Source organism: Corythoichthys intestinalis, chromosome 7, assembly GCF_030265065.1.
Source record: "Corythoichthys intestinalis isolate RoL2023-P3 chromosome 7, ASM3026506v1, whole genome shotgun sequence".
In the NCBI taxonomy this organism is placed as follows: Eukaryota; Metazoa; Chordata; class Actinopteri; order Syngnathiformes; family Syngnathidae; genus Corythoichthys; species Corythoichthys intestinalis.
Window position 1 is genome coordinate 30,920,546 of NC_080401.1, and position 18,004 is coordinate 30,938,549.

Genomic DNA, 18,004 nt, shown 5'->3' on the forward strand with positions numbered 1-18,004 from the left:
TAATCATATTGGAAAGGCGAAGTCAGTGTTCAGAATCTGTTTTCATTCCATTCTTTTGCACTAATCAATGCAATCAGCATTTGACCACAATGTGTATTTGTGATTTATTATTGTTATTTACGTGTTTATTTGTACTTTAATAAAGAATTTAAGTGTTCCGAAAATGTTTTTGTGAATGAATAAGCGTTAACAAAAATTTGTTGTAAAAATAGTCGGCTGACTAATTGGGAGAAAATTAATCGTTTGAGACAGCCCTACTGAACTGCTTAGTGATCATGCTTGCATCTCAAAATGCTACCCATTGAAATACATTGAAATGCCATTAATCTGTTCCAGAAGCCCCTACAAGCACAATAAGAATTTTTTGTAAAGTGTTTTGAATAATGAAAAAATGTACACTTCATGTTTTTTTATTTAATTTTATGACTTATAAAAATGCATTTCCTAACCACCGTATTGTGTTAGTTACACTAGTAAAATTAAAAATTATGGGAAATTAAAAACAAAAAAATTTGTCTGTCAATGGCAGTGAATGAGTTAAGTTCACTGCTTCTTTTCAGTGCAACTATCACCAATTTTTGTACCAAGCGATGGTTCATAAAATGAAAAACTCCTGAGTTGCGACACCTGTGAGTGAAAATCTACCTTGTATAGTGCTATAAATAAGATGAGCAGTTGAATGTGTAGAAAGCGCGAGTGAGGTTGAGCTGATAATCAAAGTCTTGATGGATACAAATAGGGTAAAAGAGCAAGCGATGATTTAGTCCAGCTACTTGAAGGCGACTGTAGGTGAGCAGGGGTGAATACGAGGCTAAGTGATGTTGGATGTCCGTGCGGGGGGAGCGTTGAGTTGTAGCTCGCCTCAGTGGCTGGACAGCCTCGTGAGTAACTCTCCGTGGAAAGGGGACATCGGGACCAAACGAGGGAATTATATTTATGTACCAAGAGAACGGACAAGTGGAGGACATTTTATGTGCATAGCGACCGCTTTCCAAGTTGTTATATGTGTGATTGGAGGTCACAGGCTAAAAGTGGGCAGCACAGATACAATTCTTCAGAGTTTTATGTTTAGGATGATGGCTGGGACATAAGCATTACATCAAATGGTATAACAGTTCCTAAGGGTATTAAGACACGTACATGGCATTCTTTTGTCAAATACCCAAAGAATTATAGCGCATATAGTCTTTTTCTGAAGTTTTGTAATTAACCCACAGCTATCCGCTCTAATGCTTGTAAAACTTTTGATACCATGAAGAATGAGGTGGAGCTGCTTGTCAACACCAATAAAAAAAAAAAATAAAATAAAAAATAAAAAGCAAATTGTGAAGACCTCAAATCAAGTACTCATTTGACCAACCATATTAATCTAAACAGTTAGTGTAGGATAACCATTTATATGGCCCGTGCAGCGTAAATGTTCCCAAACACAAAAACAAGATAACAGGATTATTGATGTTGCACTTCCTTCAAAAGAAGAAAACTTTGGATGTAGTAGTTTCCCGAATTAAATACGGTAAATAAAAGAAGACGACAAACTGTTGATGGTGCAAGTTCCTGAAAATAATGTAAATTTGATGTTGCATTTAAAAAAAAGACAAACTGTTGATGCTGCATTTTCCTAAACAGACAAACTATAGTGGTATCTACACATGATTATAATTCGTTCCGAGCCCTTGTTTGTAAGTCCAAATGGTCGTATGTTGAGCAAGATTTTCCCAAAAGAATACATTATAATTCCATTGTGCGTTCCACAGCCCGAAAACCTACACTAAATCCTTAATAAATACTGCTGGTACTATTGCGATAGCAATTACACAGAGAAAAACAAAATAAATTTGTAATAAAAATAGGAATAATAAGATAATTATAGTAATAATAATAATAAAAATAATACCTGTAATAATGTAACGAATCGAGTTCTAATGTGGCGAATGTGTTTTGCGTGGTGTACCTGACCGCACTGCGTGGCTGAAGTTACAGAGAGAGAGAGAGAGAATACTTTTTACTTTCACTTTTCATGTTCAGCTGCGGCAGACAGTAGGCATGTTGTGTTGCACAAGTTCTGAAAACAATGATTAAAAACCTGACGAAGCTAGCAATTTTTTGGCGATGTTACAATTATAATAACTGTCACCTTAAATTTTAAAGACTGACGAACGGAGGTTGGAGGAGGACCATCGGGATAGAAGAAATTCTACGGCCTTATTGTCAAGACAACTAATGGACAAGCATACCACGCTCATATTTTTCTATCATTTCCATCTTAATTTCAATGGTAAGTCTCACCTTTTTCCTTTTTTCAGCACTTGCACTAACATTCTTGGAACCTGTGTTGATTTCTCTCACAAGAACATCCACTGTGCGTCCGTCTTGCGGGAAAACAAAGAAACTGCAGCGCTGTCATACATCGGTGTATTTCAAGCATGTCGACGGATGTAGAAAAAAATGGCGAGTAAAATTTTACGTCAGATGTCGGACATATAGCGAGGTACCACTGTATGTCGTACTTTTCTAAAAAGACCATTTATTGAAGTTGCATTTGAATAAAAAGAACACAAACTAGTGAAAAGAAAATAAATTATTAACGTTGAACTATCCTAAAATGAAGACAAGCTGTTAATGCTCTTTTATAATTTTTGTATTTCTTCTCATTGGTATTTTCATTGGCTCCCATTGGCATCAATTTGAGCTATAACCATCAATGGCAATAATGATTTACTGTCATTCAATCTATTCATACAAAAGAAAATGCAGTTTTCTGTTTTGCATTGTGTTCTCCAACAGAATTCACAAAAGTCAGTACACCCCTCGCATTTCTGCAGATATTTAAGTATATCTTTTCATGGGACAACACTGACAAAATGACACTTTTACACAATGAAAAGTAGTCTGTGTGCAGCTTATATAATAGAGTTAATTTATTTTCCCCTCGAAATAACTCAAAATATAGCCATTAATATCCAAACCCCTGGCAACAAAAGTGAGTACCCCCCTTAGAAACTACGTACATCCCTAAATGTCCAAATTGAATACTGCTTGTCATTTTCCCTCCAAAATGTCATGTGACTCGTTACAGGAGTGCTGTCAGCATTGCTGCAGACATTGAAGAGGTGGGCGGGGGTCAGCCTGTTAGTGCTCAGACTATACACGTCGCTCTACAGCAAATTGGTGTGCGTGGCTGTCACCCCAGGAGGAAGCCTCTTCTGAAGATGGTACACAACAAAGCCCACCCGTCTCATCAGACCATAGGACATGGTCCCAGTAATCCATGTGCTTTGTTGACATGTCTTCAGCAAACTGTTTGCGGGCTTTCTGTACGCTGCACACAGACTACTTTTCCCTGTGTCAAAGTGTCATTTTGTCAGTGTTGTCCCATAAAAAGATATACTTAAATATCCGCAGAAATGCAAGGGGTGTACTCACTTTTGTGATACACTGTATTATTGTGAACATTGACACTGGAAAGAGTTCAGTTTTTTTGGCTTACCATTACACCCCTCATAAATCCAAAAGATATTACACATGCCACCAGATATGGACATATGGACAACGATGATATAGCTATTCCCGCTAAGTTTCAAATTGCAATAGATGAACACCGGACACAACCACATTCACACACAAATGTGAACAGACGTTCAACACAACGGGGGAATTTCATCATCCGATTGTGCAGTGAGAAATCTGACAGGTCATCAGGAGGTTCTGAGAAAATGGTTCATTTTCTCATTCTCCCGGTGCATGATCTTATCCTGTCGAGACAACGACGAGCCAAAATGGGCCGCAGTGGTTGTAAGAATGTTGGCGTGTGTACTGTGTAGTGAGTAGATTGATGGACTTTTTTTTCGGAAGTTGTAGATGCGCAGTTAATGTTTTGAAATGCCAGAGCAGACTCATAAATGTATACCATATTTTTCGGACTATAAGTCGCACCTGAGTATAAGTCGCACCAGCCATAAAATGCCCAACGAAGAGGAAAAAACATATATAAGTCGCACCGGAGTATAAGTCGCATTTTGGGGGGAAATTTGCTTAATAAAATCTAACACATAGAACAGATATGTCATCTTGAAAGGCAATCTAAAATAAAAATACGATAGAGAACAACATGCTGAATAAGTGCACAGTATGATAATGTCACATGATGCATGAACAACAAAACACGAACATGGCCAGTATGTTAACGTATAGAGCTGGGAATCTTTGGACACCTAACGATTCGATTACGATTACGATTCAGAGGCTCCGATTCGATTATAAAACGATTATTGATGCACCCCCCTCCCCTTTTTTTTTTTTTTTTTTAATGTTTTGTAGATTAGTTCCAAAATTGTTCAAAAATACTCTCAGGCTAAACCAAACTATTATTTCAGTATCATGTTAACATATAACAGAAACAAATATACAAAAATAACAGTAAATAAAAACCCCCAGTCCCCATTCTGTATCAGCAGCTTTAAACTACATTGAATTAATTTAATGTTGTGAATCAACCGTTAAAGTTGTTAAAATTGCTCCCATTATTCCATAATTTCCCTTTTGTAACTATTTCAAAAATAGATTCAAGTCAATATTTTAACGATTTAGGTGTATTTTAGATATAAAGTTAATTAGGTTCGCTTGGAAGGTTCGCTATAACAGCCTTGCAGGGAAGTGTACTGCTTTAAGATGGTGGCCGTTTACTAACGACCGCATCTAGCTTTTTTTGTATTTGTGCTACTAACGCTACCGAATCTATATTGCATCTAGTCCTATATAAATGATATCTACTATAACATTATGTGGATGTACTTTGTAGCAGCTTTTCGGCAGCAGTCAGGTAGGTTGTTGTGTTTTTTTTATCCCGTGGCATGAGTTGAGCTAGAGCCGTGAGTTGAGCATTGGCATTACCCGAGGGGCCGGGTAATGACAAGCTTGATGTTTAGCTACTCTCGCTCCTTTCCGAATACCGCGCGGCGTGCTGAGTGTGTTGTACTTCCGCTTTACTTGGCATATTTCAATAATCGGAATTTGGATGTTTGTGAATCGTTCTCGAATCTTCCACGGCCGAATCGCGAATAATCTAAGAATCGGAAATTTTGCACACCTCTATTAACGTAACATAGCTGTTAAGAGTTATTCAGATAACTATAGCATAAAGAACATGCTAACAAGTTTACCAAACCATCAATGTCACTCCAAAACACCAAAATAACATGTGAAATGATATAATAATGTGTTAATAAGTTCACACATAAGTCACTACAGAGTATAAGTCGCACCCCCAGCCAAACTATGAAAAAAACTGCGACTTGTAGTTCGAAAAATACGGTATGTGTTAACATGTACATATGTGTTTTTTTTTTTTTTTTGGTTTTTTTTTTATGGAAGTGTTGAGTGGAAGAATTTTCTGACATTTCAATTCATTTCAATGACAAGACTATGGAGGCCTCCTTGCGCCAGTATAGAGAGAATATTTTTTGTAATTTGTAAGTAATTTGTACGCACAGTTTAGCAATCTGTGGATATGGTTCAGAAATGTCATGTTTGTGTTCTCAGGTATTCTTTTTTTTCATTCCAGCATCTGATTGAGCTGGATGGGCGGGGTCATGCTACGCACCTGTGGTGCTTTAGGAGCATGCTGTATTTAAGGACTCCTGCGTCTATCAGCTGTGTCATACGATTACCTTGCTTACCACTGTGTGTCATAATCTTCATGCTGCCTGACGTTCCTACGGTTATATCAGTGTTTGATCATTTTGATTTTTTTGTGCTCTATTTTTGTTGAACTTTATGATCACTTAGTTGTGCTTTGTTATACTCGCGTTTTTTGGTGTGTTCCTTTGGTTGTACTGTGGGAATGGATTAGTAAACTGTACCCACAAATTTCTAAACTGTTACTACAGTCACTCATTTTTACCCACTGTTTACCGTTTTATACCCTCAGATTAACTAATATTAACTCACAGATTAGTAAACTTCATTCCATGATGAAATTTACGACTTAATTTAACTAGCAAATCAAGGTAGCCCTGTACTTAAATGAGATACAAGCGAATTTTTGCTGAGACGGACGCTCACACACATTAATTACCACATAAATGGACTTGTTCATCCTGTATTATTATGCTGCTCCTCACCCGAAAGGAGATTTTTGTCGGCTGTATATTGACTTTTAAATGGAGAGTTTCACCCTGGGGTTAGCATCTGTTTGCATCCTACTTCGGGCAGCCGGCCGCCTCATTGATCGGTGTTAAATGTTTGGATGGCCTGCAAATTACGCCTTTAAGCACAAACCTGTGTGTAAACAAAAGCTTGGCAGTGTGTGTGTGTGAGACCTGCAACACATCACACAACCTGCTAGATACCAGACACTTTTTTACCCCGCACATTATAGGAGCAGAGGGATCGAGGGCCTGCCTATTTTTGTGCCAGATGCTAACTTTCACACCAATTTTGAATGTGTGTGCGTGTATGCTTACATCAGTCATGCAATGTGAGTCAGAGGGTTGCATAAAGGTGAACATCCACGCTGGGACTCATAGACCTGTGTGCATATTTGTAAGTGTGTGAGAGTGATGACTTTATTTTTGCGTGCCAACACATATTTTTATCCCTCGCCTCAGCCTCCTTTGCTTCATTAACAAACAACAAAAGTTTGCAAATGTGTGTGTGTGTCTGTGTGTGTCACATTTTCAACATGTGGTTCACATTTCCTCCACAGCCATATGTGCAAACAAAAAAATCGGAGCGAAAAATTTGACTTTGATTCAGTAGGTGGCGCAACGGCGCCATAATAAGGTGTGGCAACCCTTCTCCTGGAGTCAATTTGAATTGTGTGGCCTAGAGGTGAATGTTTAACCATTTATCGGGCAGTCATTTAATTTATTGGCTGCCATTGGCAGTGCTCGAGCTCCAATCCATTTTATCTTGGAGAGGATGGCAGCGATTGGAGCACTGTCAATGGCACTGAAAGATGAGCATTCGCAGCTAATCCAACCAATTTAAATGAATTGGATATTCATCATTGTCAATGGTGGGCAATGAGTTAAATGGAACCACGGATAGAAAGATGCAATTCTTAAAAGATAAATGTAGTATGCGTTATAATAATTTTATATTAAAACCCCTCTTAATGTTTTCGTTTTAATAAAGTTTGTAAACTTAGTTTAACCTCTTAGGTTGCCATTCTTGTTGACGACACAATGCACTCTGGGCGGTGATGCCGGGCTACCACAGTGTCAAAGTGCGGCTAGCTTGGCCACGGAATTAGAAAACGTGGCTCACTTCAGACAACAAGCAGACTACAATAACATTGGGATTGCGTAAAAGAGTTAATTGAACACATAAAAAAACACGCGATCGCGAAAATGGTGACACAAAAAGAGTCTGTGACAGTAGGTTGAGATAAAAAAAAAAAAAAAAAAAAAAAAAAAAAAACCCGAGGGAAAAACGCGGTGCGAGGCAGACAAACGGAAAAACAAGTCAATGATGCAATTAGCAACGAAGGGATTTACAAACTGTCAAAAATGGCAGCAAGTCAATTCTCGGCAAGCCGCCTAGGATCAGTTTAAAGACACTGCTGATAAGCAGAATTGGATGCAGGTACGACATTGGAAACTCATCCCACAGTTCTGTAACAAAATAATCTGATCAGCAGCAGAATGTGACACAGTCATGCCAGACGTCACACTAGCTTCGCTTTAGAGCTGAAACGAATACTCGAGCAACTCGAGTAACTCGAGTTTAAAAACTGATCCGAGTAATTTCATTCACCTCGAGGAATCGTTTAATTTTGCCAGCTCTAAGCGCGTAGAGGAAGAAGCAATAAAAAAAATTTAAAAAACTTACCGCAGCCGACAGCCGCTACAAAATACGCCAGCGTTGCTAAAAACTACGCCCGCAGGATGCTAGTGTGGTAGCAGGTAGTGTCCGATGCGTCTTATACTGTAGATATCGCATGCATTTAGGACTAGATGCGAACTGACAGACTCGGCCGCGTATGGGCAGCGTTAGTAAACAGCCGCCAACTTTAAGCAGTAGACTTCTCATCGCTAATAAATATAACGTTACTGTCACTCGCTGACGTAACGTTAGCCCTTCGGAGGGCTAGGTTTCTATTGATTATGACCACTGTCGATGTGTGGCTAATGTGTCTTACATACAGGCTTTATTTAATCTGTAAAAACACAGCGCTGTAGAGTGATGAGGGTGTAAAATTAAAACATAATAAAGCTAACTGTCAGTTTTAGCTCAGTAGTCATTGCTGAATAAAACACCAAGTAGCACTGGTCCCTAATGTGCTCCAATACAGCAGGTATCATATATTTATTTTGAACACTGCAAAAACTCAAAATCCTATCAGTACTTACAATTTAGACTTAACTTTTAACTTAAAACTTAACTAGAACTTAAAAATAGCTTGACACAAATGGAAATTAAATTGAAACACGTGGGAAAAACACGTAGGTTTCAAGTGATGTGTGTTATCAAGCGTAATTACATTTTTAAGTAAGAAATATGTCTTTTTTTTATAAGATCAAGAAGTTTTTTGAGTGAAAGCAGTGAATTTTTTTTTCTAGTCACATCTTAGATGCAATTGTTGGCTGTTTTCAACAATGTAAATCGAAAATAAAGACATTGATTGACTGAAAATGGTTCAATATTGGATTAAATGTCTTTTTATCTCAATTATATTTATAATTGCTCTTTACCTAAAAAAAAAAATGTTTTATCCGATTACTCGATAGAATTTTCAGTCGATTACTCGATTACTAAAATATTCGATAGCTTCAGCCCTACTTCGCTTGCTTGCTTGCACAGGTATTCTCCCAGTCCAGCCCAACTGCTTCATCACCCCCAGCGTGCATTGCGTGAGTAAAATGTGGCGCCCTCCGGAGGTCACAACATGTACTAAATATTATAGATTTTTAAATCAATGGCAATAATATGTGTTTCTAATAACACATTTTTAGTAAAAGAGAACAATTGTGAGCATACAGGTCTTTAAGTCCGAGATTCCCTTTAAAAGTAAACATGCTCTTATTTATTTTAATGTTTTTTTAAGTTTCTTTTCTAGATCAAAAAAATAAATAAAAAGGGAAAACACTTATTTTTTTATTTATTTCATTTTATTTAAAAACTACCATAAATAAAAAAGTTAAAACTACAATTTCTTTAAATACATTAAAAAATAATAATAATTTAAACTAATATCAATGCAATTTTATTTATTTGTTAACTTTCAAGTGTTACTGGGGGTCATATTGAGGCAAGGCAAGGCAAGGCAAATTTATTTATATAGAAGTGAATTGCTGTTTGTATTTTATTATATTTTTTATTAATTCATAATAATTCTATAGAATTAATTAACAATAAAAAATATATACTGTATATAATCATAATTGATACCTGGTGTCCACAGATGTGGACATCACATTTTGGGTTATGTAGAAAAGTAGAAATGTGTACCCATGCTCATCTTGATGGGCAGGTTCGCCTTGCTGGCTGCTTCGACAAGCTGCCGTCGGACCTCCATCACACTTTCTTTGTGCTTGCTGGTGAGCATGGCCTCCCACAGGGAACGGGCTGCAGGCGACCTGGCGGCAAACAAAACAGTGTCGTAAAGTTACACTTTTGAACAGTAAATCTTGGCAGTGTAGCGTGACATCTGTTTTCTGTTCCTAAAAATGTGCACTCCATCTTGAGAAAATACTGTATTGCTTTTTGTATTAACTGTACATCGTTTGTATCTCATTTAGTATTTGAACAATGCAGTGTGCCACATAAAAAAAATCATTCACTTCATAGTGTGGTGACATTGTGAAAAGCACAGATGAATTAAAGGGCAAACAGTGAACAAACAATCACATGAAGCCTTGGATCTCTATAATTTGTGGTGTTCAACAAGGCTTAGTTGTTTGCCCAATTTGATTCTCCATCTAAAATCTTTCACATATTACACAGATGTGCATGAATGGACAAAATAGTTCAGACTGAAACTTGTCAGTTTGATAGTCGGAGTGCGTCGACTCCCCTTTGGGAGCCCGCACAGGAAAAAGGCAGAATTAACAGTGACTCAGCATTGGGAATGTTCTCTCCATCTATGTTAATAATCTTGTAGTGTGTCAGAGTCTGTGGAGAACTAAGCTCCTGTTGATAGCATCTCTCCCAGGCCTCCTTATCTCCTCGCTAACAGAATACTCTGATCCGCCTTGCTAATGGGATCTTCTTCAACGGCGTGTGTTTGGCACTATCAACATCTACTAGGACAAACATGGCTGAAAATGATCAAATATTACTTAACTCTTTGACTGCCAAACGTCCGCAGGGTTTAAGATGTCAGTGTATACGTGGTATGGGGCACCGCTCTTAAATGAATGTAGCAGAAACACTGAGTACTTAACATACACCTGGACTGGCAGTGAATGAATTCATAAATTGAGCATATCACATTTTACCATACACCTTTTATAGTAGATGTGGGGATCTTTGGGCACCTAACAATTTGATTACAATTCAGAGGCTACGATTCGATTATATAAATTGATTATTGATGACACCCCCCCAAGCTATTAGCTGCTTTTAATGTTTCGTACATTGGTTACAAAAATCGCACAAAAATCTCAGGCTTAAATTAACTGGGACGGCCCTTATGAGGTGGTTGTCGTCAGCTGAGTGAATTATCAATCCCAGTGCAAGCCCGGTTGCCTGAAGGACCTAGCAACGTCCACAACCGGAATGGCGATGCAACCTACTACGAAGCTGCACAACCTTGAGATAAATGTTCGTCAGGAGTCAGCAAGGAATGAAAACTGCGATGAGGATTAAGTCGACAAAAAGAGGGTGGCGGACACAGCCTACCATCGGTCCTCAGCTATTCCCTATCTTCTGAATCGAATCATCTGAATAAACTAACTACTGAATTATGAACTAATCTACTGGATCTAATCAACATAACGAGCACATTGCCACGATCAACAATGGACTTTTGGTAAAATGAATAATCAAAGGGGATGGTTATTAAAAGAAAAAAAAAAGAAAAAAACTTGTAATCACTACGAAATCTGAATGTCAAAAATTGTTATCCGATATTTTCTGCGTCCTATATGGTATACTGGGGGCGGGATTCAATAAGCTTCGGCTTCTCCCGTCTGCCCTTTTCTTTTCGGGTTGAATTAATTGTAAACACATATAAATGCTGTATGGTTGTTTGGATTTGTCATGCCTGAAGGGGGGGTAAAAAAAAAAAAAAAAAAATACTATTTCGCTATCAAGTTAACAGTTTCCATTCTGTATCAGCAGCTTTAAACTACATTCAATTAATTTAGTGTTGTGAATGAACCATTAAAGTTGTTAAAATTGCTCCCGTTATTCCATGACTTCTCTTCTGTCTACTTTCGACATGTGAAAGTTTTAAACCTGTTTTAAAGATAGATTCAAGTCAAGATTTTGCCGATTTAGGAGTATTTTAGATAAAAAGTTAATTAGGTTCGCTACAACTGACTTCCAAGGAAGTCTACTGCTTTAAGATGGCGGCTGTTAACTAGTTTGTCATTTCGGATCTAGTTTTCTATACATGTGCTGCTAACGCTGCTGAGTCTGTCATTTCGTATCTAAAAGCATGTTTTTGATTAGACCAACCTCTGTACAAGTGTTGAGAAGTGAAGAATGGAAAAATCTTTTTGTCAGTGCATTTATTATTTTTCTTGGTTTGAGGCTAAAAAGAAGTCAAAATGCTTAGAAATTATTGCAATGGGGGTTTGAACAGATTTAAATAAATATACAGCGGTATGAAAAAGTATCTGAACCTTTTGGAATTTCTCACATTTCTGCATAAAATCACCATCAAATGTGACCTGATCTTTGCCAAAATCACACAGATGAAAGAACAGTGTCTGTTTCAACTAAACCATCCAAACATTTATAGGTTTTCATAATTTAAGTAGGATAGCATGCAAACAATGACAGAAAAGGGAAAATGATTGAACCCTCTGCCTAAGGAGACTTAAAGAGCAATTGAAACCAATTTTTACCATACATTTAAGTTAGGTGTGTGCCCAATCACTGATGAGTAGTATAAAGCTGTCCTCCCCACTATAAAACACACACCTGGTAAGAAATGTCTTGATAAGAAGCATTGTCTGATGTGCATCATGGCTCGTTCAAAAGAGCCATCTAAAGGCCTGCAATCAAGGATTGTTGATTTGAATAAAGCTGGGAAAGGAAACAAAACCATCTCTAAAAGTCTGGGTGTTAATCAATAGACAGTCAGAGCAGTAGTCTAATGAAGAGAGTTTGGCACTATTGCTTCTCTCCCAAGGAGCGGCCGTCCACCAAAGATGACGCCAAGTGTTCATTGCAGAATACTCAGAGAGGTTAAAAAGAACCCTAGAGTGTCTGCTAAAGACTAACAGCAATCACTGGCACAGTCCAATATCTCTGTGCACATATCAACTATATGTAAAACGTAAAACTATGGCCAAGAATGTTGTTCATGGGAGGACATCACGGAGGAAGCCACTGCTGTCTAAAAAAAAAAAAAAGTTGCTCGATTAATGTTTGCAAAAAGGAACTTGGACAAGTTTCATTGTTTGGGAGTAACACACAATGTCATGTGTGTAGGAAAAATGGAACAGCTCACCAACATCCACACCTCAGCCCCAACGTGAAGCATGGTGGAGGCTGCATCATGATTTGGGGCTGTTTTGCTATCTCAGGTCCTGGACAACTTGCAATATTAATGGAAGAATGAATTTAAAAGTTAATTATGTTTTGCAGGAAAACCTGAGGCCGTCTGTCAGACAGTTGAAACAAAAAAGAGGATGGATGCTGCAACAAGACAATGATCCAAAACACAGAAGTAAATCAACTTCAGAATGGGTTCAGAAGAACAAAATACACGTTCTGGAGTGGCCAAGTCAAAGTCCAGACTTGAACCCCATTGAGATGCTGTAGCATGATCTAAAGACAGCGATTCATGCCAGACATCCCAGGAATCTGACTGAACTACAGCAGTTTTGTAGAGAAGAATGGGCCAAGATTAGTCCTGATCGATGTGCCAGACTGATCTGCAGCTACAGGAAGCATCTGGTCGAAGTTATTGCAGCCAAAGGGGGGGTCACAAAATATTAAATTTGATGGTTCACTTACTTATTTTTCCCCCTTCTGTCACTGTTTGCATACTATCTTCATTAAAATATGAAAACCTATAAATGTTTGGATGGGTTTTGGTTAAACCAGACACTGTTTTCTCATCTGTGTGATTTTGACAAACATCAGATCACTTTTGATGGCGATTTTATGCAGAAATGTGAAAAATTCCAAAAGGTTCAGATACTTTTTCATACCACTGTATATATTTTCTTTACCTATTCCATGAATATATACCGTACCTTACTAATGTGGGTATTGAATGCACCCTCCACGATAAACACAGGTCCACTTTTACTCGCTCTAGCCTAGTGAAAAGCTGAATTATCAGTCACATGCTTCAAAACCAAAAGAATCAGCAAGGACTCCAAGGAAATCAAAAGGCACTCCATCTCATTCAACTGAATTCACGCACCAATGAAATTTCATTACATTTCTCATCTTTGATTTCCTCCAGTACTGACAGTTTGTTGTTTAGGGAATAAACAAAGGCAATTCCCGGCTTTTACGTCTCTCTTACGAAATATTCCGAAACAGCAGTGGGCGGCGAAAGAAACAGACGAAGAGCGAGCGAAGGTAGATGGAGGGAGGGGGTGCTTGTTGACAAATGCACTTTTTTTTTCTTCGTCATCTTTTGTGCTTTTCTAAGTGCTGCCATGTGTTTAATATCAGATGTAATTTGTTCCAGACCTCAGGGCTGGATGAGGAGGAGAGGGGGGTAACAGCCGCCGTCTTCACAAACTAGTAAAACAAAAAGAAAAAAAAAAAAAAGCAAACACAACACAGGCTGTTTAGTCGTTAGATACAAGAAATATAAATCAGCTATTTCCCAACAATATGCACGCTTTCCTAAGTTGAGGGAAATTCCAGACGTTCATCCAGAACGATGACATGGTTTCATTCCTGGAGAACATTATTATAGTGTGTGTGGGGGAGGGGGGGGTGTAATGAAGTAACATTTCGCGTACTTGACATGTTTGAAATACTATGTTTCGATTCTACCGTGTCCGAGGACGCTTACGTGTGCGTCTTCTCTAGCGTGATTGCAAAACATCTGAGTGTGCGTGTGTCCCCCTGAGGACCAAAGACAAAGAAGTGGGTGAAATATGGTTTTCATTTGGCTCTGTGCCCCCACTTCACCAAAAACACACACACGCACACACACACACACAACCCTCACTCAACCCTTGACACCTTCCCTGCTGGGCCTTTTGGTCAGACAGGGGGCGGGACTTCCAGAGGTTTATACTGGTCCCAAACTAGGTGAGCAACACCACACTTGGGAACACTGGGAGGTGGAAGACAAAAACTGCAACAAACCGCCTGAAGGGGGCACTCTTGCACTCCTACTCGTGCTCTTAAGCGCTATAAAGGTAGCTATCACATAGTAAAGCAGGCGGCAGAATAAGTAGGCATATTTAAGTGATGAAATAACAGATGACTGTCTGCATACATTAATGAGGGAGGGAGAATGGCGGGTGCTGGGTGGGGGGGTGGTGGGTTTGTTCCTGGAAATGTGTGAGAAGGTGAAGAGGAATGTTTCTGTTTCCCGTGTGTTCATGAAGGTGTTATGTGTGCACATATGCTTACATGTGTAACAATTTAGAGCGGTGGTTCTCAAACATTTTACACCAAGTACAACCTCAAAGAATACTTGGCTGCCAAGTACCACTGTCAGACCCAACATTAACTCATTAGCTGCAACTAACAGAGCTCGATGTCCAATCCATTTGGATTGGGAGGATTCGCAGCGATCATTCGCATGACTCCAGGGCTTTGGACATACCCACGAGCACTCACACAAGGCGTGTGATTGGTTACTGCTGCAAGATTGACACATGAGATAACCAGCACCACCCCAGCCTCTCCCATTTTGACCAATCATCGAGAACGCCAATAAGAGTGGCTTCATCCCCCGAGCCGATTGGCTGTGCACCATCGCTGTCTCCTACATTATGATCGACATAAGAGTCCACCAATAAGAGTGGCCTTATCCCATGAGCTGATTGGCTGCGATATGCAGCCACCCCTATGCTGATTGAAGAACAATAGAACAAATTAGAGTGGATTTATCACATGAACTGATTGACTGCACACATCGCAGCCTCGCACAGCCTCATTTCGGCTGCTGGTCAGATTGTGTTCTCGTTACAGAGTGTGGTTGATGTTCCCACGTCCGCACTTACGCCCAATCTCGTCAGCAGTATATTTAAACACAGGCGACCCAAGGAAGGGTTGCCGAGATATTGCCTTGCTGGTCGCCATTGGACGTTTTGAAATCTCAAGCCTGTCATTCGCACTTAGCTAGTTTCACCCATTCCTGGGTTTATCGGCCTTGTTTTGGTGTCCTCTACCTTATGCAGGTTTTTGAGTGGTTTTGTATTTGAGTGTCTTATTACCTTGTTGGCTTATTTGCCTACCACCTTAGTTTACCCTTGGGTTAATTTTGTGATCCCCGTTGACCTGCGGTCACGGATCCTTTTTGTTATTTACCATTTTTGCGATCGTGTGTTTTTCTTGCAGTTAATAAACCTTTTGAACACATCGCTTATTGTTGTCCGCTTTGGGGTCCAACCTTGTTTTCCGCATTCGCGGACAGTAACAGTTCCGTCTCTAGTCCCACGGGGCAATTTCAACAAGAGGACCTCCCTGTTAATTTTCAGCAGTACTTTTCACCCAAAGCCTGCTACAAACCTCCACAACCACTTTGGAAATTTTACCTTTTTTCACAATGTTTTTTAAGCAAAAATGGAGCACTCTGTCCTCACCAAACACCTCCGTATTCAGCGTTACTTTTCACCATTTTCACCTGCTTTGAGAGCACCCAAAGCTCACTACAAACTTCCAACATCTATCGAGGCGTTTCAACAAGTTTTACCCACAAATGGACCAGTCTATCCCCTCCAAACACCACCAGGGTCATTTTCAGGGGTATTTTTCGCCATTTTTACCTGCTTTGAGAGCACCCGATGGTACAAACTACCAACATCTATGAGAAAATGTTAACTTTTATTTTACTCGCAAATAATACATTATATCCTCGCTACACGCTCTCTTCGCCCGTGAGTGGACCGACAAGAGGTGGTGTGCCAAGTTCCCTCCAAGCATCACACAGGTACTGTAATTAAATCCTGCTTCGTTGTTTTTAACTTTACGTGGAGGGGTTCTGGTCCCCATTAATCACAAAAAAAACAAGGGATCGCCGTATTCCACTTAGTTGTTCCTAAATATTTGAAAACAAACAGTTCTTAAACACTAAATTTTAATTTTTTGTAATTAATTTTGAATACAGCTGAACTGTACTTAATGCAATGTAGTGGATTAAAAAAGGTTGCTTGAACATTTAATTAAGTCAATTTTTGCATACCAGAGCCCCTCGTACCAGTGGTTATACTCGTAACACACTTTGAGAACTACTGATTTTGAGACTTCCACTAAGCTACAATGCATGATTATGGGATGGGGGAGGACACTAGAGTACCTGGACAAAACCCACACAAACATGAGGAGAGCATGCAAGTCATCACATGAAGGCTGGAGTCTTGATCTCAGAATTGTGAGGATGTGCGAGGGTAAGCAACAGTGTTTTTACGTAAGTTTGATAAATGACTCACCTTGTGAGAATGACTGTGTATGATGGCTTTTTGAATCGAGGTTCTACACAACTCTAGATGCATACTTTAATGGACATTCGCTCAAATTCCGATGATTGAACAACATCTGAGGCGTTTGAACTGTCTTCATTTAAGTATGACGCACTCTTGTACTTGCATGCAAAGTTCACGTCCTGATTTATGAGTGAATCACAGAGTTTAAATACCATGCCTAAATATGCTCCAGGATGGGATTCAAATTTTTCATAGAGCTTCATTTGCTTTTATTTTCCTGCTCACCTCTAATAGAATAATGTCCATTTGGCTGAGATTTCAGCTGCAGCCGCAACACACAATTAAGTTTTCAGCATTTTCTTTGTCACAGCGACAGAACACAACAAAAAAAACAGAGTCCAATAAAAACCATAGGAGGAACCGCAACTGGAGTGGGAACATGTGTTTGTGTGCGTATCGTCCAAAAACAACACAGATTTTATGTCGCCTTTGACTTCAGACAGTTGTTGACCTGTCTGTTGTTGACAGCTGGGAAAGTTCAGAACACAGCTTTTAAATCCTTCACTTTTTAGGGGGGTGTTTAGAGCTTGTCAGCACCTATGCATGTCACACTTCTCAACCCCACCCCACGTTAATGCAACTTTAATGCGACTGTCTACGCAGCAATTTTGCTCCGTTATACAGTATCTACAAGAGGTTTTGGATGATGTTGTGCTTGCTCTAAAGTTTAATATGCCGGGCAACAGATGTGTCACGAAAGAGACGAGAGGCAAGACTCCGGCCTTGAGTGTCTGTGTGTTCTGGCAAGAGCGACACTAGAATGACCCAGCAGATTTATGGAGGTTTGGTTGGGGGTGGTTGGAGCAGGAAGTAAGGGGATGGAGGACGAGATGATTACAAATAAAAGTCAAATAAAATGAACGAGCTCAATGAACTTCACGGACCTCATTTTTTGAATGGACACCAAGCTTCGCCTAACTTGGTCAGTGTACGGCCACTTGTCTACGATACTTGCCTCTGATTTGGGCTTATGTGGGGAAATGTCTTTGAAGGACAACACTGTATATAGTAAGGGTGTAACGGTACACGTATTTGTATTGAACCGTTTCGTGGTGCTCGTACGTGGTGCTCGGTTCGGAACGGGGGCGTACCGAACGAGTTTCTGACGTAATGTAACCCTTACTTTTCGAGGCTGTGAGTCAATCGGGTTACAGTTTCTTTGTGTAGATAATATCTACTGCGTCTTCTCTACTATAATGAGG

The 18,004-nt window shown here is 39.4% G+C and overlaps 1 protein-coding gene across 1 annotated transcript in view; it reads right to left on the reverse strand.

The window, feature by feature from the left end:
- The window catches only part of scfd2 (sec1 family domain containing 2), a 186,789-nt gene that overhangs the window by 150,350 nt on the left and 18,435 nt on the right, over window positions 1-18,004 (reverse strand). The window contains exon 4 of the mRNA XM_057840985.1: window positions 9,454-9,581. Coding sequence (XP_057696968.1) covers window positions 9,454-9,581 — 128 coding nt within the window. The remainder of the gene's footprint in view (window positions 1-9,453; window positions 9,582-18,004) is intronic.